Genomic DNA, 26,292 nt, shown 5'->3' on the forward strand with positions numbered 1-26,292 from the left:
CCCAGACCAGACCCTCTAAACCCCAAACCAGCCCTGTAAACAAATACAAAACCCTCATCAGATCCTCCAAACTAATACAATCTCCCCCCAGACCAAACCCTCTAATCTAATACAGACCACAGATCAAACCCTATAAACTAATACAGACCACAGATCAGACCCTATAAACTAATACAGACCCCAGACCAGACCCTCTAAACTAATAGATAGCCCAGACTAGACCCTTTAAACTAATACAGGCCCCAGGCCAGACCATTTAAACTAATACAGACCCCAGACAGGACCCTCTAAACTAATACAGACCCCTCAAACAAGACCCTTTACACTAATACAGACCCCAGACCAGACCTTCTAAACTAATACAGACCCCAGACCAGACCCTGTGAACTAATACAGACCCCAGACCAGACCCTCTAAACTAATATAGACCCCACAAACAAGACCCTTTGCACTAATACAGACCCCAGACCAGACCCCCTGAACTAATACAGACCCCAGACCAGGCCCTCTAAACTAATACAGACCCCAGACCAGACCCTGTGAACTAATACAGACCCCAGACCAGACCCTCAAACAAGACCCTTACACTAATACAGACCCCAGACCAGGCCCTGTGAACTAATACAGACCCCAGACCAGGCCCTCTAAACTAAAACAGACCCCAGACCAGACCCTGTGAACTAATACAGACCCCAGACCAAACAAGACCCTTTACACTAATACAGACCCCAGACCAGGCTTTCTAAACTAAAACAGACCCCAGACCAGACCATGTGAACTAATACAGACCCCAGACCAAACAAGACCTTTTACACGAATACAGACCCCAGACCAGGCTTTCTAAACTAATACAGACCCCAGACCAGACGCTGTGAACTAATACAGACGCCAGACCAGACCCTATAAACTAATATAGACCCCACAAACAAGACCCTTTTCACTAATACGGACCCCAGACCAGACCCCCTGAACTAATACAGACCCCAGACCAAGCCCTGTAAACTAATACAGACCCCAGACCAGACCCTGTGAACTAATACAGACTCCAGACCAGACCCTCTAAACTAATACAGACCCCCAAACAAGACCCTTTACACTAATACAGACCCCAGACCAGGCCCTCTAAACTGAAACAGACCCCAGACCAGACCCTGTGAACTAATACAGACCCCAGACCAAACAAGACCCTTTACACTAATACAGACCCCAGACCAGGCCCTCTAAACTAATACAGACCCCAGACCAGACCCTGTGAACTAATACAGACCCCAGACCAAACAAGACCCTTTACACTAATACAGACCGCAGACCAGACCCTGTGAACTCATACCAACCTCAGACCAGACCCTCTAAACTAATACAGACCCCCTCAAACAAGACCCTCTACGCTAATACTGAACGGAGACCAGGTCCTCTAAACTAATGCAGACCCCCCCCAAACAAGACCCTCTACACTAATACTGAACCCAGACCAGGTCCTCTAAACTAATACAAACCCCCCCAAACAAGACCCTCTAAACTAAAACAGACCCCATTCCCTAAACAAATGCAGACATTTAAAATAATACAATCCCCAGATGAGACCATCTAAATAAATCCAGACCCCTGGGTAGCTTTACCCCGCAGTGTGCACAGGGATGACGAGAGGCGAGTACATGTTAAACAGGGCACATGGCAGATTTCTCTTCTTGTCAATGCTGCTACACACCTGCTTTTAGTAATGGACGGACGGTCTTAATGGACTTCAGTCTTGACGTCAGAGACCCCTGAGCTATGGCTGCAGTGTCTACAGGGGGTGCATCAAGGAGGGGGTCTATAGCTGCCACGAGACGATTCATGAAATCCTCATATTTTGGATAAGCCTAAATAAAAAGGTAAAAGACAATATTTACCCATCTGGATCCCCATCGATACATTCCCTATTGGTAAACAACCGCTTTCCTTAATAATAATTAACAGACTTTTGACAGCACATCTTACATAGCCGGGTAGGTGCTTTTCTCCCCAATAAAAATTACACCTTTTATGTAGAGATCCGATGTGCCGGTCCTGAGACATCTAGTATAGAAGTCATATGCAAATCAGGCTGGAAGTGCACTGGGGGCGTGTCACTGCTCTTGTACAGATTCTGACAAGTGTAATGACACGCCCCTGGTACACTTCCAGCCTAATTTGCACAGTTCTCATGATTAGCACATAAGACAAATAAAGTATCATTTTTATTGCGGGACAAGAACCTATACAGCCATAACACTGGTTCCATATGTAATACCATGCTGGCTGGTTCTCTTTACACACTACATTTTGCATTTAGTATACGGTTTTATGCCCGGTCAGTTAACCCCAAATCTGCCATTTCTGAACGTGGAGTCACATTTGTTATAGGTTTATACCAATATCAGCCTCTGACAATACCGATATGATAGAACTTGATGCATAATACCTATATATACACACACAGGTGCATCTCACAAAATTAGAATATCATCAAAAAGTTAATTTATTTCAGTTCTTCAATTCAAAAAGTGTTTATTTCTGTTAATGTTGATGATTATGGCTTACAGCCAATGACAACACAAAAGTCATTAACTCAGTAAATTAAAATAATTAACAAAAAACACCTGCAAAGGCTTCCTAAGAGTTTAAAAAGGGTCACTTAGTCTGTTTCAGTAGGCTCCACAATCATGGGGAAGACTGCTGACTTGACAGATGTCCAGAAGGCAGTCACTGACACACTCCACAAGGTGCCAGAGTCTGGAGGAAGAGTGGAGAGGCCACAATCCCAGCTGCTTGAGGTCTAGTGTGAAGTCTCCACAATCAGTGATGGTTTGGGGGCCATGTCATCTGCTGGTGTAGGTCCACTGTGTTTTATCAAGACCAAAGTCAGCGCAGCCGTCTACCAGGACATTTTAGAGCACTTCATGCTTCCCTCTGCCGACAAGCTTTTTGGAGATGGAAATGTCATTCTCCAGCAGGACTTGGCCCCTGTCCACACTGCCAAAAGTACCAATACCTGGTTTACACACAACAGTATCACTGTGCTTGATTGGCAGCAAACTCGCCTGACCTTAACCCCATAGAGAATCTATTATAGAGAATCTATGGGGTATTGTCAAGAGGAAGATGAGAGACCCCAGACCCAACAATGCAGACGAGCTGAAGGCTGCTATCAAAGCAACCTGGGCTTCCATAACACCTCAGCAGTGCCACAGGCTGATCGCCTCCATGCCACATTGCCGCATTGATGCAGTAATTGATGCAAAAGGAGCCCCGACCAAGTATTGAGGGCATGTAATGAATATACATGTCAGTAGGACAACATTTTGGATTTTAAAATCATTTTTCAAGCTGTTGTTATAAAGTATTCTAATTTACTGAGATAATGACTTTTGTGTTTTCATTGGCTGTAAGCCATAATCATCAACATTAGCAGAAATAAACACTTGAAATAGATCACTCTGTGTGTAATGACTCTATATAATATAGGAGTTTCACTTTTTGTATTGAAGAACTTTTTGATGATATTCTAATTTTGTGAGATGCACCTGTAATTCATGTAGTTGGTCAATTTCTTACTATTTTTAAGATCTCTGCTTGCTGTCAATGTTTTCTTTTTAACATTCATAGGCTGAAAACAAATGTTCTGTTTAAGTAGGGCATGATCGGTATGAGTGAGGCTGAGGTCACACGAGCGTGTATTCTCTTAACTGAGAAAATCGGGCCGATTATGCTAATCACACTGATTAAAGTGTGATCAGAGCGTGATCCCCCCCCACAAAAAAAGTTTCTTCACTTTCTCTATAATGTCAGTCCATAAAAATCGGACCACACTCCAATTTTTTCCAAGGACCCATAGAGTTCAGTGAGCGACGAGTGACATCCGATTCTCATGTGCGCAACCCTATCGAATAATATGGGGATGAGTGCTATCCATTATAACGACGGATAGCTTCGGTCTGAGTAATACAGTCATCTGCATGAGCCCTAGAAGTGGCCAATTTGTGTGCTTATATAAGTATAAAGGTGGTGTCAAAACCCTTGTAGTGTCCATACCTCGAGGTTGAATTTCTTTTTTTTTTTCTGAGGACCTACTACGGTGACCCACTATAATTGTGGATGTGACCTACCTTTGCATCTTTCTCGGAGAATTGAGAAATCTGCCTTTGGTTCTCTGCCATATCTGCCCCAAGAAGAAGAGACCTCGGCGGATGTCCGCTAACATTTTCTAATAGTGGAGTGAATGAATGGGGGTCTCTAAAATAAATTTTCAGTCCATGTCTCTAGAATACAGAAAGAACAGGAAATAGAGGTGGAAAAACGAGATAATAATGGAAACCCTACTAAAAATGTAATCATCAGAGCTTGAAAACAACCAGAAGCTGAAACCCCTTCTTTCTCACAGAGGACGGTTTGCTACAAAAGTATCAAGTCTAACCAATCCTCCTAGAGCGAAACCCACAGCAGTGTAAGGCTATGTGCCCACGATGCAGAAATGCTCAGGATTTTTTCCTGAGCGTTTCTGCATCTCCCTGGCAGAAAAAAACGCATGCGGATTGTACATGCGGATTGTACATGCGGATTGTACATGCGTTTTCCTGCCAGGGACATGCGGAAGTGAAGCGTTCTTCACTTGCATTTCCGCATGCGGGTTGACAAGCGCTTTCCAAGTGATGCTAAAATCGCTTGGAAAGCGCTTGTCAACCCGCATGCGGAAATGCAAGTGAAGAACGCTTCACATCCGCAAGTCCCTGGCAGGAAAAACGCATGTACAATCCACATGTACAATCCGCATGCACAATCCGCATGTACAATCCACATGTACAATCCGCATGCGTTTTTTTCTGGCAGGAAGATGCAGAAACGCTCAGGAAAAAATCCTGAGCATTTCTGCATCGTGGGCACATAGCCTAACTAGATCTCCTGTCCTGATTGTGCTACATATGGCTGCAGGTAGTATAAATCAGCCAAAAGTCCACATTGTTTAGCTTCTAGAAGACAAAGACTGCATGCAACTGTAGCAAACTGCCAGCTGTGAAAAGTACTTGGACTCTATGGGTTTTGAAGATTCCGAATGTAAAGGAGATTAATTCACCTGGCAGTGAACAAGGAAGAAATCCTGAATACAGTGAGGAATTAATGTACAGAATATTGAGAATTTGTAAAATTTCATTTTACAATGATCAATCGGTATTTACATAACAGAACACTCCTGAGGTCATGTACACGCTCCAAAATGTAATCTCCATAAAAGCAATATTATTAGTATTCTTGATTTATTTATATCAATATATATCCTACAGTCAGTACTGTACTAAGATGAGGAAACATAAGATACACAAGCTGGAACCGGCAACCTGCACACCGAGTGATAATTACTGCACCTGATTTAAACTCATTCCTTTTAACTTGTTAAAGCACAGGGTTAATGGACTTACTTCACTGTGTGCATTGCTGCTTATTATACCTGTACAGTGACATTACTGTGTGTATTATCTCTGCACTGTGACATCACTGTGTGTATTGTCCCTGTACTGTAACATCACTGTGTTTATTATCCCTGTACTGTGACATCACTGTGTTTATTATGCCTGTACTGTGACATCACTGTGTGTATTATCCCTGTACTGTGACATTACCGTGTTTATTTTCCCTGTACTGTGACATCACTGTGTTTATTATCCCTGTACTGTGACATCACTGTGTGTATTATCCCTGTACTGTGACATCACTGTGTTTATTATCCCTGTACTGTGACATCACTGTGTTTATTATGCCTGTACTGTGACATCACTGTGTGTATTATCCCTGTACTGTGACATTACCATGTTTATTTTCCCTGTACTGTGACATCACTGTGTTTATTATCCCTGTACTGTGACATCACTGTGTTTATTATCCCTGTACTGTGACATCACTGTGTGTATTATCCCTGTACTGTGACATCACTGTGTTTGTTATCCCTGTACTGTGACATCACTGTGTTTATTATCCCTGTACTGTGACATCACTGTGTGTATTATCCCTGTACTGTGACATCACTGTGTGTATTATCCCTGTACTGTGACATCACTGTGTTTATTATCCCTGTACTGTGACATCACTGTTTATTATCCCTGTACTGTGATATCACTGCGTTTATTATCCCTGTACTGTGACATCACTGCGTTTATTATCCCTGTACTGTGACATCACTGTGTGTATTATCCCTGTGCTGTGACATCACTGTGTGCATTATCCCTGTGCTGTGACATCACTATGTGTATTATCCCTGTACTGTGACATCACTATGTGTATTATCCCTGTACTGTGACATCACTGTGTTTATTATCCCTGTACTGTGACATCACTGTTTATTATCCCTGTACTGTGACATCACTGTGTGTATTATCCCTGTACTGTGACATCACTGTGTTTATTATCCCTGTACTGTGACATCACTGTGTTTATTGTCCCTGTACTGTGACATCACTGTGTTTATTATGCCTGTACTGTGACATCACTGTGTGTATTATCCCTGTACTGTGACATTACCGTGTTTATTTTCCCTGTACTGTGACATCACTGTGTTTATTATCCCTGTACTGTGACATCACTGTGTTTATTATCCCTGTACTGTGACATCACTGTGTGTATTATCCCTGTACTGTGACATCACTGTGTTTATTATCCCTGTACTGTGACATCACTGTGTTTATTATCCCTGTACTGTGACATCACTGTGTGTATTATCCCTGTACTGTGACATCACTGTGTGTATTATCCCTGTACTGTGACATCACTGTGTTTATTATCCCTGTACTGTGACATCACTGTGTTTATTATCCCTGTACTGTGATATCACTGCGTTTATTATCCCTGTAGTGTGACATCACTGCGTTTATTATCCCTGTACTGTGACATCACTGTGTGTATTATCCCTGTGCTGTGACATCACTGTGTGCATTATCCCTGTGCTGTGACATCACTATGTGTATTATCCCTGTACTGTGACATCACTATGTGTATTATCCCTGTACTGTGACATCACTGTGTTTATTATCCCTGTACTGTGACATCACTGTTTATTATCCCTGTACTGTGACATCACTGTGTGTATTATCCCTGTACTGTGACATCACTGTGTATTATCCCTGTACTGTGACATCACTGTGTGTATTATCCCTGTACTGTGACATCACTGTGTTTATTATCTCTGTACTGTGACATCACTGTGTGTATTATCCCTGTACTGTGACATCACTGTGTTTATTATCCCTGTACTGTGACATCACTGTGTTTATTATCCCTGTACTGTGACATCACTGTGTTTATTATCACTGTACTGTGACATCACTGTGAGTATTATCCCTGTACTATGACATCACTGTGTGTACTATCCCTGTACTGTGACATCACTGTGTTTATTATCCCTGTACTGTGACATCACTGTGTGTATTATCCCTGTACTGTGACATCACTGTGTATTATCCCTGTACTGTGACATCACTGTGTGTATTATCCCTGTACTGTGACATCACTGTGTTTATTATCTCTGTACTGTGACATCACTGTGTGTATTATCCCTGTACTGTGACATCACTGTGTTTATTATCCCTGTACTGTGACATCACTGTGTTTATTATCCCTGTACTGTGACATCACTGTGTTTATTATCACTGTACTGTGACATCACTGTGAGTATTATCCCTGTACTATGACATCACTGTGTGTACTATCCCTGTACTGTGACATCACTGTGTTTATTATCCCTGTACTGTGACATCACTGTGTGTATTATCCCTGTACTGTGACATCACTGTGTTTATTATCCCTGTACTGTGACATCACTGTGTTTATTATCCCTGTACTGTGACATCACTGTGTTTATTATCACTGTACTGTGACATCACTGTGTGTATTATCCCTGTACTGTGACATCACTGTGTGTATTATCCCTGTACTGTGACATCACTGTGTTTATTATCCCTGTACTGTGACATCACTGTGTTTATTATCCCTGTACTGTGACATCACTGTGTTTATTATCTCTTTACTGTGACATCACTGTTTATTATCTCTGTACTGTGACATCACTGTGTTTATTATCGCTGTACTGTGACATCACTGTGTGTATTATCTCTGTACTGTGACATCACGGTGTTTATTATCTCTGTACTGTGACATCACGGTGTTTATTATCTCTGTACTGTGACATCACTGTGTTTATTATCCCTGTACTGTGAAATCATTGTGTTTATTATCTCTATAAAGGATTTCTACAAGATCTGACATCTTGAACTCTTTGTCATATTCTTCAAACCATTCTTAAACAGTTTTTGCAGTGTGGTACATTATCCTGTTGAAAAAAGGCACTACTATTAAAGAACACTATTAGAGAATGAGGGCTGCATTATACTCTGTGGGGGTGGCACTATACTCTATGGGGGTTGCACTATACTCGATGGGAGCGGCACTATACGCTATCAAGGACTATAGGCTGTGTATTATACTGTATGTACTATATAGGGGCTGCATTATACTGTATTGAGGACTAGGGGGAGTGCATTATACTGTATGGAGGACTATGGGGAGTGTATTATACTATATGGAGGACTATGAGGAGTGTACTATACTACATGGAGGACTATAGGGCGCATTATACTATATGGAGGACTATAGGGCGCATTATACTATATGGAGGACTATGGGGGGCACTATACTATATGGAGGACTATGGGGGGCACATTATACTATATGGAGGACTATGGGGTGTGTATTATACTGTATGGAGGACTATGGGGGTGCATTATTCTATATGGAGGACTATGGGGCGCTTTATACTGTATGGAAGACTATGGGATGTATTATACTGTATAGAGGACTATGGGGGTACATTGTACTATATGTAGGACTATGGGGTGTGCATTAAACTATATGGATGACTATTGGGCTATGGGGTGTGCATTAAACTATATGGATGACTATGGGGGGCATTATATAGTATAGAGGACTATGGGGGTGCATTATTCTATATGGAGGACTATGGGGAGCATTATACTGTATGGATGATTATGGGGTGCATTATACTAAGTGGAGGACTATGGGGTGCATTATACTAAAGTAGCAAATTGCTGCCTATTCATCGAGTGATTGGATTGTTTATACCGGAACAAAAATCCTTGTTCTCAGCAGCACATCGCCTGGTGATAACTGCTGATTACATGATACTGTATAGGGACAGACTGATCTATTAGTGCAGGGCCGGCTCCAGGTTTTTCTGGGCCCCGGGCGAAAGAGTCTCAGTGGGCCCCTTTAACACATACCATGATTCATGATGCAGAGATACAGCGGAGGAATATATATATATATATATATATATAGTACAATGCAAAGATTTCACTTCTTACATTACATGAGTGATATCTATTGTAAATTCCACAATAGCTCAGAAACCGGTGAATCGCTCCACACAGAATACTGGCCCCCATATAAGGCTCCATACGGAATACTGGCCCCCATATAACGCTTCATACAGGATACTGGCCCCCATATAACGCTCCACACAGAATACTGGCCCCCATATAACGCTTCATACAGGATACTGGCCCCCATATAACGCTCCACACAGAATACTGGCCCCCATATAAGGCTCCATACGGAATACTGGCCCCCATATAACGCTTCATACGGAATACTGGCCCCAATATAAGGCTCCATACGGAATACTGGCCTCCATATAAGGCTCCATATGGAATACTGGCCCCCATATAAGGCTCCATACGGAATACTGGCCCCCATATAACGCTCCATACAGGATACTGGTCCCCTTATAAAGCTCCATACAGGATACTGGCCCCCATATAACGCTCCATACAGGATACTGGTCCCCTTATAAAACTCCATACAGGATACTGGCCCCCATATAACGCTCCATACAGGATACCGGTCCCCTTATAACGCTCCATACAGGATACCGGTCCCCTTATAACTCTCCATACAGGATACTGGCCCCCATATAATGCTGCATGCAGGCTGTTACCCCCCACATAATGCCCCATACAGGCTGTCCCCCCCTTATAATGCTCCATGCAGGCTGTTACCCCCCACATAATGCCCCATACAGCCCCCCCCCCTTTTAATGCTCCATGCAGGCTGTTACCCCCCACATAATGCCCCATACAGGCCCCCCCCTTTTAATGCTCCATGCAGGCTGTTACCCCCCACATAATGCCCCATACAGGCTGCCCCCCCTTATAATGCTCCATGCAGGCTGTTCCCCCCCTTTATAATGCCCCATGCAGGATGTCATCCCCCCCTTTATAATGCCCCATGCAGGATGCCCCCCCCCCTTCTCTTTATAATGCCCCATGCAGGATGTTCCCCCCCCTCTATATAATGCCCCATGCAGGCTGCCCCCCCCTCTATATAATGCCCCATGCAGGATGTCCCCCCCCCTCTATATAATGCCCCATGCAGGCTGCCCCCCCCTCTATATAATGCCCCATGCAGGATGTCCCCCCCCTCTATATAATGCCCCATGCAGGATGCCCCCCCCTCTATATAATGCCCCATGCAGGATGTCCCCCCCCTCTATATAATGCCCCATGCAGGCTGCCCCCCCCCTCTATATAATGCCCCATGCAGGATGTCCCCCCCCCTCTATATAATGCCCCATGCAGGATGTCCCCCCCCTCTATATAATGCCCCATGCAGGCTGCCCCCCCCTCTATATAATGCCCCATGCAGGATGTCCCCCCCCCTCTATATAATGCCCCATGCAGGCTGCCCCCCCCCCTCTATATAATGCCCCATGCAGGATGTCCCTCCCCCCTCTATATAATGCCCCATGCAGGCTGCCCCCCCCCCTCTATATAATGCCCCATGCATGATGTCCCCCCCCTCTATATAATGCCCCATGCATGATGTCCCCCCCCCTCTATATAATGCCCCATGCAGGATGTCCCCCCGCCCTCTTTATAATGCCCCATGCCTCCATACATTAAAAAAAAAAAATCAAATACTCACCTCCCTTCTCCTCACCTGCTGCCTGCTGCCCGCTGCCCGCCGCTCGCTGCTCGCCGCTCGCTGCTCGGGTCCGAACTCCAGCGTTGTCGGCGTCTTCCCGCTCAGCGCTCCCTGTGACGGCTCAGGGGAGGGCGCGGTGAAAAGACGTCACCGCGCCCTCTGACCTGAGACGTCACAGGGAGCGCAGAGCAGGAAGACAGCGGATCTGCGGAGGCACGGGGAGAGGTAAGTATCGGGCTGCCGGGGCCCTGAGCAAGCGGCGGAGAAGGGAGGGCGCTGACACCGATCTCCTCCGCCCATAGCCCAGCGGGGTGCGCGACCGCCAGTGGGCCCCTCTGCCTGCTCAGGGCCCCGGCATTTGCCCGGGTGCGCCGGGTGCTGACGCCGGCCCTGTATTAGTGATTGTTCTGTCCCTGTCATTTTTCCTCAGCCGGTGTAAAGAGGCAGGGAAACAAGCGTCGAACGACTTCAATATTGTTGATTACGGTTGTTTAACAGCCTGAACTCAGCGCATGTACTGTAAATACAACTGAAATGTTTCTGTGTGATGGTGCAATATGTGAGCATTTGGGACCCCACTTTAAACTTTTGCCCAGGGCCCCACTTTGTTTAAAATCGGCCCTGCCCACCCTCTGATAAGTGCCATTATCGCCTTACAGTACTGCAAGATAAAAATGCAAAAATCACCTTTAGTTCCAAATCTTTGTAAATCTGTGGTCTCAGGAGACTGAGGAGATAAGACGCTCGTGAGAACTTAAAACCTATTTAAAACAAAATATTGTAGAAATCAGTATTTTACATGTAACCACAGTTATATAGAGATAAGTTATTGACATACAGTTATATGAAAAAGTTTGGGCACCCCTATTAATCTTAAGTTTATTGTTTTATAAAAATTGGTGTTTTTGCAACAGCTATTTCAGTTTGATATATGTAATAACTGTTGGACACAGTAATGTTTCTGCCTTGAAAATGTGCAATCTGCATCCAAACAAAATTTGCCAGGTGCATAAGTATGGGCACCTCACCAGAAAAGTGACATTAATATTTAGTAGATCCTCCTTTTGCAAAAATAACAGCCTCTAGTCGCTTCCTGTAGCTTTTAATGAGTTCCTGGATCCTGGATGAAGGTATTTTTGACCATTCCTCTTTACAAAACAATTCCAGTTCAGTTAAGTTTGATGGTTGCCGAGCATGGACAGCCCTCTTCAAATGATCCCACAGATGTTCAATGATATTCAGGTCTGGGGACTGGGATGGCCATTCCAGAACATTGTAATTGTTCCTCTGCATGAATGCCTGAATAGATTTGGAGCGGTGTTTTGGATCATTGTCTTGCTGAAAGATCCATCCCCTGCGTAACTTCAACTTTATCACTGATTCTTGAACATTATTGTCAAGAATCTGCTGATACTGAGTGGAATCCATGCGTCCCTCAACTTTAACAAGATTCCCGGTGCCGGCATTGGCCACACAGCCCCAAAGCATGATGGAACCTCCACCAAATTTTACTGTGGGTAGCAAGTGTTTTTCTTGGCATGCTGTGTTTTTTTGCCGCCATGCATAACGCCTTTTGTATGACCAAACAACTCATTCTTGGTTTCATGAGTCCACAGGACTTTCTTCCAAAAAGAAATTGGCTTCTCCAAATGTGCTTTTGCATACCTCAGCCGACTTTGTTTGTGGCGTGCTTGTGACGCGCCCCCTGGGCCAGTGCTGTTTGGGGATTACCCGGAGCCGGATCAGATGGGGGTTGTAGTCTCCGAGTGGCGGCGACCCGGTCCGTGCCCAGGGTGTCAAACTCAGTGTGTGGCAGTCTTTACAGATGTTGGTAAAGGTCCTTAGTGTCGACTACGCCACCCGTTGATTTGCGGTCAAAAGGCCGCCGCTGCAGAAGGGTCCGCTGAGGCTGGTGGTATGTGTGCAGCTCTGGTAGTATAACCCCCAACGGGAGGGGTATAGCCTCAGGGGGTCAGATGTAGAGGATGGTGGTTGTGCAGGTGCAGGAGAGCTATGCAAGAAGACTCAGAGTCGGACTGTGCAGTTCAGGGGTTTTTACATACGGGTGTTCTTATGGTCACTCTGGCCTGAAGCGACCACCCGAGCCGTGCTGCGTCCACCAGGTCCTGGACTCGGCCAACCCCCAAGTAATTCTGGAGCGTGGTCCTGAGCTCCTGTCTGACTTTCCCTCTCTTCTGGCCGTTCTCACCAGGGATCCACTTATGTCCGGCTCCCTCGGGTCTCTTGGTGGGTACACCTCTTCTGGGTTCCCTGACCCTATACTTGGTATGCCCTCCTAGTGGATTTAGTGAGGGTCGTGGCAGATCCTGCCCACGACCTCCGGTCTCTGGCTGAGGATTAGTGGCCTCCACCAGCTTGGGATCCGGTACCCTGGGTGCCAACCCTTCACCCTGCTGTTTGTATTCTGGGGTCTTGGGGTTCCTTCTTCTTCTCTCTGGGTCCTTCTGACTCCTCTCTCTCTCTCAGACTTGGCCTTGGAGCTGGGCCCAGCCGGAACCACAACTCCCTGTCAGCCCTTCTGGCTGAGCTTCTCTGCTCTGCTCCTCTGACTCTACAAAAGACTGACTGACTCACTCTACAAAAGACCCTGTCCTAAGATGGTGCCCACCTTATATACTCCCTCTATGTGTGAGCTCAGGTGAGCAGCACCCAATGAGCTCCTAGCCTTACCCAGACTGCTCCCCCTATCTGCCCCTACACTACTGGGATGTTCCACCCCCCTCCCACTCCAGCCAGGGACAGACACTATCGTACCTGCACATAAACTGGTGGGAGTACCGTCGATCTGTCCCCCGGAAATGGGATGTATGTAGTGTATGCAGCTAACTAGCTCAGTTCCACACTCCATCCTTACCCGGGAGTGGAATACCACACCTCTGGAGTGAGGTGCAATACCCCTGTAGCAGCCGAATCCTCAGGGTGCTACATTCCCCCCTGGTAAATCACAGCACGTCCTCGGGCTGTAAAAGAATAAACATCCATAAACATACAATTTTTTTCATAAAACATAAACATATAAAACATTATCATCTGTAAACTTTTCACATATAAACATTCTTGTTCCTCCGGCCACGGTGCAACTTGTGACCGGGTAAAGTGCGACAGTCTCTTCTGGAAAGAAAAACACAGCTTTCCTATAAAACCGGTAGGGGGCGCCTTAGAAAGCGCAACTATATACAAGGGGAGGTATGGCCGCTCTCAGTCCTCGGCCAGGTATTAGCAAAGGAATGACCGCTCTCAGTCCTCGGTCAGTGGGAAAAAGGGATGGCTGCTCACAGTCCTCAGCCTGTGGGGAGATGGGACACACTGGAACAGTTCACACTTGTCCCAACGGGGACCTTATTTTAATTAGCAGCATGGCATATACCCTGACGGGTAACTATGTACAGTCTCTTTACCGTACTTTAATGACGGCGTACTCCTGCTCCTCCTTCAGACCCGTCCGGGTCCTCTTGCTCCTCTTCACACCGTAGCTCCTCCTCCGTCAGCCGGTGTACATGGAGGGCGTAGGGTCCTTTGGCACACTTGTGCCGGGTGAACGTGACCTCGTCCCCTACATATAGGTCACGACCTCTGTGTCCCTCCGGCAGATGGGACTCCACGTCTCTTCTGGTCACAAAGACGTCGCCAGGGGTGTGATGATCCCTGATGAAACCCCAACCGTGCTGCAGTTGGAATTTAATTACAGTCCCGGTGACACGGGGACCGTGGGCTGCACGGGGGTTCCTCCTGGTCCGGCTCTTCTGCTCTGCACTCTGTTCCTGCAGCCGCTGCTCTCGGACCCGCCTCTCTCTTTGCTCCCGGTCAAAGACCTCTAACTGCTGCCGGCAGCACTCCGCACGCTCAGCTGCGGCTGCCCGAGTCTCTTGGGTGAATCCCATGAGGTCTCCTCCGGTGGGGTCCCACGCAAACTGCGCTTCCTCCAACGAGAGTGGGGTGATCTTAACGGGCTTCGGAACCGGAATCAGGGGCTCATCTAGGGGTCTTTCTTTCTGGAGTCGGGGATGGTGGAACTCCGGTGGCCACACAAAGGGCTGCCCATCCGGGCACGTGTGCTGGGCAAACAAGTCTTCACCCAGGTGCGGCACGGTGGATGTTGAGGGCGCGGTGGTGGTAGCGGCGCCCGGGTTCACTAGGCCTTGCGACCAGGCTTGGGGCACCCTGAAGGTAAAGGGCACCGTGAAGACGGCGGCGCCCGGGGTAACTTGGCCCAGCGACCACGCCGGTGGCTCAGTGGAGGTAGAGGGCGCTGTTGGAACTTCGGCGCCCGGGGGTACTAGACCTTGCGACCAGGCCGGTGGTGTTTCCTGCTTTGCCGCGCTCAGGGTTGAGGCGCGTGACGTCACAGGGGTCGCGGCCACGGCTTCTGCTTGAGGCCTTGTCTGGAGCGGTGACGATGCAGCGACGGGCACGGCAGGGGGAATTTCGGGCTCTGCGACGGGGAGCTGGGGCAGGCACGCGGTTTCTCGGCTCGGGGTAGTGACGTATCCTTTACCTGCCTCCATCTGTCCAGCTCCCTTCTCGGCGCCGTCTCCGGCCTTCACTCCTCCTGCACCATCATCAGAGGCGGTCTGTCTCCTCGTCTCGGGTGGCGTGCTTCGCTGGCGGGTTCTTGCCTGCAGGGCCATCTCTCGGCTCCACTCCGTCAGCGTCTCTCGCTGCACCTGGGCCATCCTCCGTGCGAGGCGCTCCAGCGCGGTCTGCGCACACTCCCGGTCTCGGGGGAGCTGTGCCAGGATCTCCACTAAGCCTAGTGGGGTTGTTGCTTGCAGCAGGCTCCTGACCACTGGGTCGGTGCTGCCTGACTCTCCTTCCATCTCCGGGTACGACTTCTCCGGAGTCCTCTCCAGACTTCTTGTCTCCGGGTGCGCTCTCTCCAGACTCCTCCAGGCTGCACCCATCTTCGCTCTCTTGTTCTGTCTCCGCCCACATTGAAGGTGGTCCCGGGGCAACTTTGTGATTGTCAGTTCCAGGGGCAGTTCTCTCACGCTGATGGACATCTCTAGCATCACAGTCTCCGTTGGTAGGGGCGGTTTCCGCTTTTGGCGCCATTCCTTGACCTGGCCCACGATGGGAGGTGACCTCTTGCCACCCTCTGGCACGCCCATAATGGCGTCTGCTCTTCCAAGGCGGGAAATCTTCTGGAAATGGCGGGAATCGTCTCCCAGTGGCGGGAAACTCCGTGGATGGCGGGAAAAGGCTGCAGATGGCGGGCAACCGGCGGGAAACGATCCGTGATGGCGTCCCATGGCGGGGACCCTCTGGAACCGGCGGGAGACTTCTTCTTAAGGTAAATTTGAACTTTTCTTCAGGCACGCAGTACCCGGTGGTTGCGGGCACGAAATCCTGCCGACTACGCCAAAGTTGACGCGCCCCCTGGGCCAGTGCTGTTTGGGGATTACCCGGAGCCGGATCAGATGGGGGTTGTAGTCTCCGAGTGGCGGCGACCCGGTCCGTGCCCAGGGTGTCAAACTCAGTGTGTGGCAGTCTTTACAGATGTTGGTAAAGGTCCTTAGTGTCGACTACGCCACCCGTTGATTTGCGGTCAAAAGGCCGCCGCTGCAGAAGGGTCCGCTGAGGCTGGTGGTATGTGTGCAGCTCTGGTAGTATAACCCCCAACGGGAGGGGTATAGCCTCAGGGGGTCAGATGTAGAGGATGGTGGTTGTGCAGGTGCAGGAGAGCTAAGCAAGAAGACTCAGAGTCGGGCTGTGCAGTTCAGGGGTTTTTACTTACGGGTGTTCTTATGGTCACTCTGGCCTGAAGCGACCACCCGAGTCGTGCTGCGTCCACCAGGTCCTGGACTCGGCCAACCCCCAAGTAATTCTGGAGCGTGGTCCTGAGCTCCTGTCTGACTTTCCCTCTCTTCTGGCCGTTCTCACCAGGGATCCACTTATGTCCGGCTCCCTCGGGTCTCTTGGTGGGTACACCTCTTCTGGGTTCCCTGACCCTATACTTGGTATGCCCTCCTAGTGGATTTAGTGAGGGTCGTGGCAGATCCTGCCCACGACCTCCGGTCTCTGGCTGAGGATTAGTGGCCTCCACCAGCTTGGGATCCGGTACCCTGGGTGCCAACCCTTCACCCTGCTGTTTGTATTCTGGGGTCTTGGGGTTCCTTCTTCTTCTCTCTGGGTCCTTCTGACTCCTCTCTCTCTCTCAGACTTGGCCTTGGAGCTGGGCCCAGCCGGAACCACAACTCCCTGTCAGCCCTTCTGGCTGAGCTTCTCTGCTCTGCTCCTCTGACTCTACAAAAGACTGACTGACTCACTCTACAAAAGACCCTGTCCTAAGATGGTGCCCACCTTATATACTCCCTCTATGTGTGAGCTCAGGTGACCAGCACCCAATGAGCTCCTAGCCTTACCCAGACTGCTCCCCCTATCTGCCCCTACACTACTGGGATGTTCCACCCCCCTCCCACTCCAGCCAGGGACAGACACTATCGTACCTGCACATAAACTGGTGGGAGTACCGTCGATCTGTCCCCCGGAAATGGGATGTATGTAGTGTATGCAGCTAACTAGCTCAGTTCCACACTCCATCCTTACCCGGGAGTGGAATACCACACCTCTGGAGTGAGGTGCAATACCCCTGTAGCAGCCGAATCCTCAGGGTGCTACACTTGCAGAAACAGCTTCTTTCGCATCACTCTCCCATACAGTTTCTCCTTGTGCAAAGTGCGTTGTATAGTTGACCGATGCACAGTGACACCATCTGCAGCAAGTTGATGCTGCAGCTCTCTGGAGGTGGTCTGAGGATTGTCCTTGACTGATCTCACCATTCTTCTTCTCTGCCTTTCTGATGTTTTTCTTGGCCTGCCACTTCTGGCCTTAACAAGAACTGTCCCTGTGTTCTTCCATTTCCTTACTATGTTCCTCACAGTGGAAACTGACAGGTTAAATCTCTGAGACAGCTTTTTGTATCCTTCCCCTGAACAACTATGTTGAATAATCTTTGTTTTCAGATCATTTGACAGTTGTTTTGAGGAGCCCATGATGCCACTCTTCAGAGGAGATTCAAACAGGAGAACAACTTGCAAGTGGCCACTTTAAGTAGTTTTCTCATGATTGCATACACCTGGCTATGAAGTTCAAAGCTCAATGAGGTTACAAAAACAAAAAAAGGGCTTTAGTAAGTCAGTAAAAAGTAGGTAGGAGTATTTAAAACAAGAAAATGATAAGGGTGCCCATACTTATGCACCTGTCAAATTTTGTTTGAATGCAGATTGCACATTTTCTGTTAGTACAATAAACCTCATTTCAAGGCAGAAACATTACTGTGTCCAACAGTTATTACATATATCAAACTGAAATAGCTGTTGCAAAAACACCAATTTTAAGAAAACATTAAGCTTAAGATTAATAGGGGTGCCCAAACTTTTTCATATAACTGTAAATGTCCTCTAAATAGAAGTCCTAAAATTCTCCAGTTTTTTTTTATTTGGGCACAGTATAAAACGGTGTGGCAGTGTACAGTAATTCGAGCATCGCATAGCAGCACAATTTTGATGCTACTATTACTTGGTGCTATTTTTATACTGTAAGGCTATGTGCCCACGATGGAAAAATGCTGCATATTTTTTACGCTTCTCCCTGGCAGGAAAAACACATGCGGTTTTTACATGCGTTTTTCCCACCAGGTAGAAGCGTTTGTCGAGCGTTTTTGCATGCATTTCTGCATGCGGGTTATCAAGCGCTTTTCCAAACGATTTTAGCATCACTTGGAAAAGTGCTTGACAACTTGTTCACACTATATAAATCCATGCAACCGGCATATATAGTGTGAACAAGTTAGTTAAAAAAAAAGAAAAAGAATGGTTAAAAATAAAGTTTATACTCACCTTCCGTTGTCCTCCCGGTGTTTTGTCTGCGCCGTCCGGTGTCTTGCATTGCTCGCGGTGGTGTGAAGGACCTGTGGTGACGTCATTGAGCCATGTGATGGGTCACATGACTCAGTGACGTCATGGCAGGTCCTTCACAACAGCGCGAGCAATGCAAGACACCGGACGGTGCAGACAAAACACCGGGAGGACAATGGAAGGTGAGTATAAACTTTATTTTTTATTTTAAATTCTTTTTTTTACAGTTTCTATGGTACCCAGGTCTGAATGAGAGTCTCCTCTCCTCCAGACTTGGGTACCATCCGCACATAGAAATGCATAATATCCGTGTGTACAAATGTACTGACACGGATATTATGCGTTTCAATGCAAGTCAATGGCGGCGATTACGCCGCGCTTCCGCAAAATTAATGGACATGCTGCGGATTTTTGAGCGCAGCATAAATGCTGCGGAAAAATCCGCAGCATGGGCATTGACATTGCGGCTTGTCATTGGGGACCATGGGGGGCGGATTACCAAGCGTTTCCCAAGCGTTTATGCTGCGGAAATTCTGCAGCATATACACTTGTAAAACGCTACGTGGGCACATATCCTTAATAAGAAATTTCTTTTTTAACCATGTGATTCACCTTTGAGGCTCTATAACTTCATCTCTTCGCTGAATTTTGTTTTTTTTCTAAACTATTTTCTTATTCCATGTTGAAAAAAAAAGAAAAATGATTTTACCATATACTGAAAACTGCAATATAGTACAAGCAATCAAAAGATTGCAGGTTCATATTTCCCTATGGGGACTAAAAAATAAAGTGTAAATAAAAAAATAAAAAAATTAAAACAGTTTTAAAATAGAAAAATAAAAATTCTAATTTGTCCCGAGTTAAAAAGAAAGGAATGCAAAAATAAGCAAATATTGTATAGCAGCATCCATCAAAGTCTTAAATATCAAAATAGAAAACCCGTTTAACCAATAGGTCTTATGGCATAAAGAAAAAAAAAATCAAATTGCAAAACGGTTACGTTTTTGGTCGCCGAATCTCCCCTGAAAACAAATAAAAAGCGATCAAAAATGTAGTATTTATATACAAAATGGAATCAATAAAAATAATCGCTCGTCAGGCAAAAAAAACAAGCAATGTATCTGCAATGGCAACAAAAAAAACACAACAAACACCTAAAAAAAATGATGGTGGAATTCTTTTTTTTTTTCAGTATTTCTTTTGGAATTTTTTTTTCTAGGTTTTCAGTACATTGTATGGAAAAATGAATGAGTTCGTTCAAAAGCACGACTCGTCCCGCAAACAACAAGCCCTCATATCCTTGATGTTAAATATACGGATCTTGGAGTAAGGAGAGGAAAAAAACAAGCATGCAAAAAAATCCCAGAAAATTGCCTGGTCATGAAGGGGTTAAATAATCGTCCCAATGTAAAGACAATTTAATATAACATCTACCTGGGATAATCTCCTCCGTCACCGCTGCTCCACCAATCACGTGGCGTCTTTCAAGAACTACGCAGTTCACCCTAGACTTCTGCAGATACGCTGCCTGCAAAAAAAGGGAATCAATGATAGGACATCGCCTACGGATAAATCCATACAATCCACTTATATCGGTCTCTGGCCCTAAGTCAGCTTCTAATCCAATTTATCCACCTAATGTACATAGACATTATTTAAAGGGGTAGTTCCAGAGTAGAAGAAAAACATGTCTGGTTTCTTCTAAAAAAAACCCACCAAAACAGCACCTTATCTCTACTCAGGTTAAAAGTGGTACTGCAGCCCTGTTTTATTCTATCCAGTAGAGCTAATCTGTAATGCCAGACAAATTATGGACAATCGTGGTGGCACTGTTCCAGGAAGAAGGCAGACAGGTTGTTTTTTTCCTTTTTTTAATAATATAGAACCATATTAAAGCCAGTAGCCATTAACAAGCCAATGATAATAGCATTATTATTAGAAGTTATTTATTTGATATTATATAATTGAGTGCTATGCGGCTGTATTATATGCAATAGTATTATGTGGGCATCTTATGTTGGCGTTTTATGTGCATTATTTATTTGTAGTTTTAGCTGCCATATGACACTATTAACTAAGCACTGTCTGGCAGTATTATTTTGTCATCATCCTATTGGCCTGTTTTTGGTATTATATGGCGACATGGGTGTAAGCTCTTTGTGAGAGTAAAGGCTCATTCAGACGCCCGTGCCAATCAATCCAAGCACAGACCACTAAAGCACGGACTGGCCGTGGAAGCGTGACAGCTTCATATCATTTTTGGGGTCCGGCGACCAGTCTGCGCAATTCGGTCCAAAATTGGACCAAAATCTATGGACGTCGGAATCAGCCTTTAGGAAGGGGTTATTATCTTCAGCCTGCCAACTGTGACTGTGAGACTACGCTCACACAACCGCATTTTCGGTCCATGTGCTGCCCATGGAAAAAGTTAGTCAATAGGGCTGTTCAGATGACAACTTCTTTCTTACGGAGTGAATGTCGGTCAGCACAGCATGCACTATTTTCTTCCAAATTTTGCCTGAGATTCGTCAATTCAATTCTATGGGTACGTAAAAAAAAAAAATAAATCCTCCTTACAAATCACCCATATAGCATCCAACTTTTACCAATACATTGCAGTTATTAACATTTGAAACTGTATTTGGCTTTGTAAATTTTATTAACTGCTGAAATATAATAGATGCCATACAGATAACAAAGGAGAAGAAAAATCATCAATTTTTGTGGATGAAAATTGCATTATTTTTTACACGTTCGTGTGAGCTTAGCCTTAGGGAATGGTAGTGGCAGAATTAGAACAAATTAGCTAATGAGGGGTGTGACTCAGCTGGGAGGGCACAGGGAGTGTTTTTTACTTTTTACGCAGCTATGAATTCTGCTGTTTGCTGTATGGAACACCTATATTCATGAAGTGCGTAAATATATGAACACTCTGGGAAGCCGCTGGAGATTGTTGGCAATCACATGCCTGTGTGCTTCTTCTGTTCTCACTGGCTGCAAACTGCATCCCAGAAACTTCTAAGTTTCACTTTGGTTGAGTGTCGGACACTAGGTTTTATCCTTGTGAAGACTTCCAGCTGGTATAGGGAGTCTTGTAGGTCAGGCAAAGTGCACTGGGAAAGGGTTGTGCAAATGATGTCTCCTCCAGAAGGAAAAAAACTGTAGACATCCTATAAGTTAGTGTCCAACTGTTTATTGAGCATTGCAATTTGATTAGGTATGTTATCCACACCAAGGCAATCATAAAAGGAAAAGACAACCATCTGAAGATAACTGTCTCAGGGTTATTACTCCTCATCAGCACACAGCAGGTTACTTGTTGGTTGGTTGAGAGGCAATTGAAGATGCTGGTTTGGCTAATACTGTTGCTTAGTCATGTTGCCAGGCTCGGTAAAGGGTTGGACATTGACTTATAGAGAAGCTACCTACACTAGTCAGCACTAGAAAGACAGTTTTCCCTTTTTCTGGAGGAGAGCTCATTTGTATACCTAGATGGATATTTCTTCCTTTTGAGCCATGATGCAAGGCTCAATAAGGGGCTGTGCATGGACTTATGGAGTAGCTGCTTCCAATAGGTGGTACTAGTGAGATAGTTTCCCTCCTCCTGGAAGAGAGATAATTCGCAGACCTTCTGATTCCTCAGGGCTATGAGACTCCCTACACGAGCTGGCAGTCTATGCAAAGAGACAATATCCACCAAGACCACTGTTAAAGGCCTCTCACCCTGACAACCAATATCTTGCACTGTACTAATGAGAGGCAAAAACCCTGAAACAGTTGTCTATAGATGATTACTTTTTCCTTTTGAAAGAGATTCGGTCATGATGCAAGGTTTATTAAAGGGCTATTCCCAACAAAACAAGTTATCGTCTATAGGTAGGATAGTGAATAACTTGCCGATCGATGAGGGTCTGACTGATGGGATTCCCAGCGATCCGTGATATGGAGCCCTAAATGGAGCAGAAGTCAAGGATGCACAACTCCATTCAGGACAGGGCTGCAGAGCTCTGTGTAGTGCCGGTGTCTCTGCAATCTTTCTCCCTCCCCCGGCAGAGACACCGACTTACTCACCACCGCGGCCTCCATCTCACTCCTCCTGCTGCTCAAGGTCAGCGCACTACTCACAGACCCCCAGGCGTTGTGCTTAGGGCGCGCCCCCTCCCTCTTAAAGGGCCAGCGCGTGCCATTTAATGTGTCCCCAGCCAATGGCTGGGAAATACATTATTTAAGGCACCTCCATCTGGTGGGAGGTGCCTGAGCAATGTTGTTAGTCTGCTCCCTGCATCCTTGCTAGTTGTCAGGTCCTCTGTTTGCCTGTACCTGCTTGTTCTGGTCCCGTTCTGCGCCTGTCCTTTGTTGTGCCTTCCAACTGTACCTGCCTGTACCTGCTAGTGCCCACCTGTATACCAGTTGTCCCTGCCTGTGCCCACCTATATACCAGCTGAACCCACCTGTATACCAGCCATACCTGCCTGTGCCCACCTGTATACCAGCCGGACCCACCAGTACCTGCTGTAACATCCCTGGCGGCACTAATCACTAATCACTAATCATGCTCACGCCAGTCAGTCCGGGCGTGTGCGTAACAGTTTTCTCAGGTCATGGTCCCCGTTGAGCCCCACGGCCCTTCGCTCTCGGAGACATTTGAATTCTTGTCTGGCGAATACGTGCACCAAGGAAAAAAATTTTCTCAAGCTGAGGTCCAGGCGATTTATGCACCAGCCCAAATGGAGCTATCAGCACTCGTTCCTGCGGATCCACCACGGTACTATGGGGATCCAAAACAAAGCCGTGCATTTGTGGAGCAATGTATGCTGCATTTCAAATTCTATGCTCACTATTTTCCCACTGATCGGGTTAAAGTAGTATTCATGATGTCCTACTTAGCGGGTGATGACTTGAATTTGATCACTCCCCTATGGGAAGCATGGGATCCTATCGTCTCTGACCTGCAGGCCTTCCTGGTGGGCTTTCTAATGGTCTTCGATGACCCTAACCCTGAAGCTTCTGCTAAAGCTTCCCTTCCCAATATCCTGGAGCAGTCCCGATGGGTGATGCGTGTGTGCCCTAAATGGAGCAGAAGTCAAGGATGCACAACTCTGCTCCATTCAGGACAGGGCTGCAGAGCTCTGTGTAGTGCCGGTGTCTCTGCAATCTTTCTCCCTCCCCCGGCAGAGACACCGACTTACTCACCACCGCGGCCTCCATCTCACTCCTCCTGCTGCTCAAGGTCAGCGCACTACTCACAAACCCCCAGGCGTTGTGCTTAGGGCGCGCCCCCTCCCTCTTAAAGGGCCAGCGCGTGCCATTTAATGTGTCCCCAGCCAATGGCTGGGAAACACATTATTTAAGGCACCTCCATCTGGTGGGAGGTGCCTGAGCAATGTTGTTAGTCTGCTCCCTGCATCCTTGCTAGTTGTCAGGTCCTCTGTTTGCCTGTACCTGCTTGTTCTGGTCCCGTTCTGCGCCTGTCCTTTGTTGTGCCTTCCAGCTGTACCTGCCTGTACCTGCTAGTGCCCACCTGTATACCAGTTGTCCCTGCCTGTGCCCACCTATATACCAGCTGAACCCACCTGTATACCAGCCATACCTGCCTGTGCCCACCTGTATACCAGCCGGACCCACCAGTACCTGCTGTAACATCCCTGGCGGCATACTGGCATGGCTTACCACCTCCCACCATGCAAGACCGCCATCTTACCTATCAATCCAGGCTGCACACTTTGCTTCAGTACCTGCTGTGTCTCTTGTCTGATTGCTAAGGGCGGCGTCGTGGCTACTGCCTGATTCTTATAGTTACTGTGCACACTCCTAATGCCTCCCCAGCCTATTGCTGTGAGTCACTGGATACTTAAACCCCCTCCACCCAGTAGGGGGTGCCTGAGCAACACTTTCATTCAGTGTGTTCTGTGCAACTGAGTTGCCAGGTCCTGTCCTGTATCTTGACCGTTTCCGCCACCCGGGGGCTGTATACCCAGGCCTGTTACCTGTAACAGTGACTTCTATTCTGTCTCCGCCACCCTTCTCTTTTCCTGCAGTGCCTGAACCTGCACCTAACTCCAACTTGTTGTCTCTGAAATTCTGTTTGTGAGTTTTGTGTACACTCACTACTTCATTGTAAGTGCCTTGTGTGTATCTGGCCCTGCTTGTTCACCGCACCTGCGGGTTCGCTCTGCTATGCTTGTTCACCGCACCTAAGGTTTTGCTCTGCTCTGCTTGTTCACCGCACCAGCGGGTTTTGCTCTGCTCTGCCTGTCTACCACATCTGCGGGTTTTGCTCTGCACTGCTTGTTTACCGCACCTGCGGGCTTTGCTCTGCTCTGCTTGTCTACCGCACCTGCGGGCTTTGCTCTGCTCTGCTTGTCTACCGCACCTGCGGGCTTTGCTCTGCTCTGCTTGTCCACCGCACCTGCGGGTTTTGCTCTGCTCTGCTTGTCCACCGCACCTGCGGGTTTTGCTCTGCTCTGCTTGTCCACCGCACCTGCAGTTTTGCTCTGCTCTGCTTGTCTACCGCATCTGCGGGTTTTGCTCTGCACTGCTTGTTTACCGCACCTGCGGGCTTTGCTCTGCTCTGCTTGTCTACCGCATCTGCGGGTTTTGCTCTGCACTGCTTGTTTACCGCACCTGCGGGCTTTGCTCTGCTCTGCTTGTCTACCGCACCTGCGGGTTTTGCTCTGCTCTGCTTGTCTACCGCACCTGCGGGCTTTGCTCTGCTCTGCTTGTCTACCGCATCTGCGGGTTTTGCTCTGCACTGCTTGTTTACCGCACCTGCGGGCTTTGCTCTGCTCTGCTTGTCTACCGCACCTGCGGGTTTTGCTCTGCTCTGCTTGTCTACTGCACCTGCAGGTTTTCCTCTGCTCTGCTTGTCTACCGCACCTGCGGGTTCTGCTCTGCTTGTCTACTGCACCTGCGGGTTTTGCTCTGCTCTGCTTGTCTACCGCATCTGCGGGTTTTGCTCTGCTCTGCATGTCTACCGCATCTGCGGGTTTTGCTCTGCTCTGCTTGTCTACCGCATCTGCGGGTTTTGCTCTGCTCTGCTTGTCCACTGCACCTGCGGATTTTGCTCTGCTCTGCTTGTCTACCGCACCTGCGGGTTTTCCTCTGCTCTGCTTGTCTACTGCATCAGCGGGTTTTGCTCTGCTTGTCTACCGCACCTGCGGCTCTGTTCCTGTATCCCAGTCTGTACTGGTCCTTATCCTGCCTGCGTTCCTACCTGACAGTACCCGCCTGTCTGAATGCCAGCCATGCCTGCCAGTGCCCACCTGTCTGCATGCCAGCCATGCCTGCCAGTGCCCACCTGTCTGCATACCAGACGTGCCTGCCAATACCCACCTGTCTGCATACCAGCCGTGCCTGCCAGTACCCACCTGTCTGTATGCTAGCCTAACCTGCCTGTTCCTGCATTCCCCGG

At 47.3% G+C, this 26,292-nt stretch overlaps 1 protein-coding gene across 2 annotated transcripts in view; it reads right to left on the reverse strand.

Moving 5' to 3' along the window:
• The window catches only part of PYROXD2 (pyridine nucleotide-disulphide oxidoreductase domain 2), a 115,576-nt gene that overhangs the window by 73,836 nt on the left and 15,448 nt on the right, over positions 1-26,292 (reverse strand). For both annotated transcript variants that reach the window (XM_073681340.1, XM_073681339.1), the window contains exons 3-6: positions 20,316-20,409; positions 11,692-11,765; positions 4,128-4,280; positions 1,709-1,862 (exon numbers count right to left, since the gene is read on the reverse strand). In XM_073681340.1, the coding sequence (XP_073537441.1) occupies positions 1,709-1,862; positions 4,128-4,280; positions 11,692-11,765; positions 20,316-20,409 (475 nt within the window). The remainder of the gene's footprint in view (positions 1-1,708; positions 1,863-4,127; positions 4,281-11,691; positions 11,766-20,315; positions 20,410-26,292) is intronic.

The sequence above is a fragment of the Phyllobates terribilis genome, unplaced genomic scaffold, assembly GCF_046119375.1.
Source record: "Phyllobates terribilis strain yellow unplaced genomic scaffold, ASM4611937v1 Scaffold_5__5_contigs__length_657084704, whole genome shotgun sequence".
Classification (NCBI taxonomy): Eukaryota; Metazoa; Chordata; class Amphibia; order Anura; family Dendrobatidae; genus Phyllobates; species Phyllobates terribilis.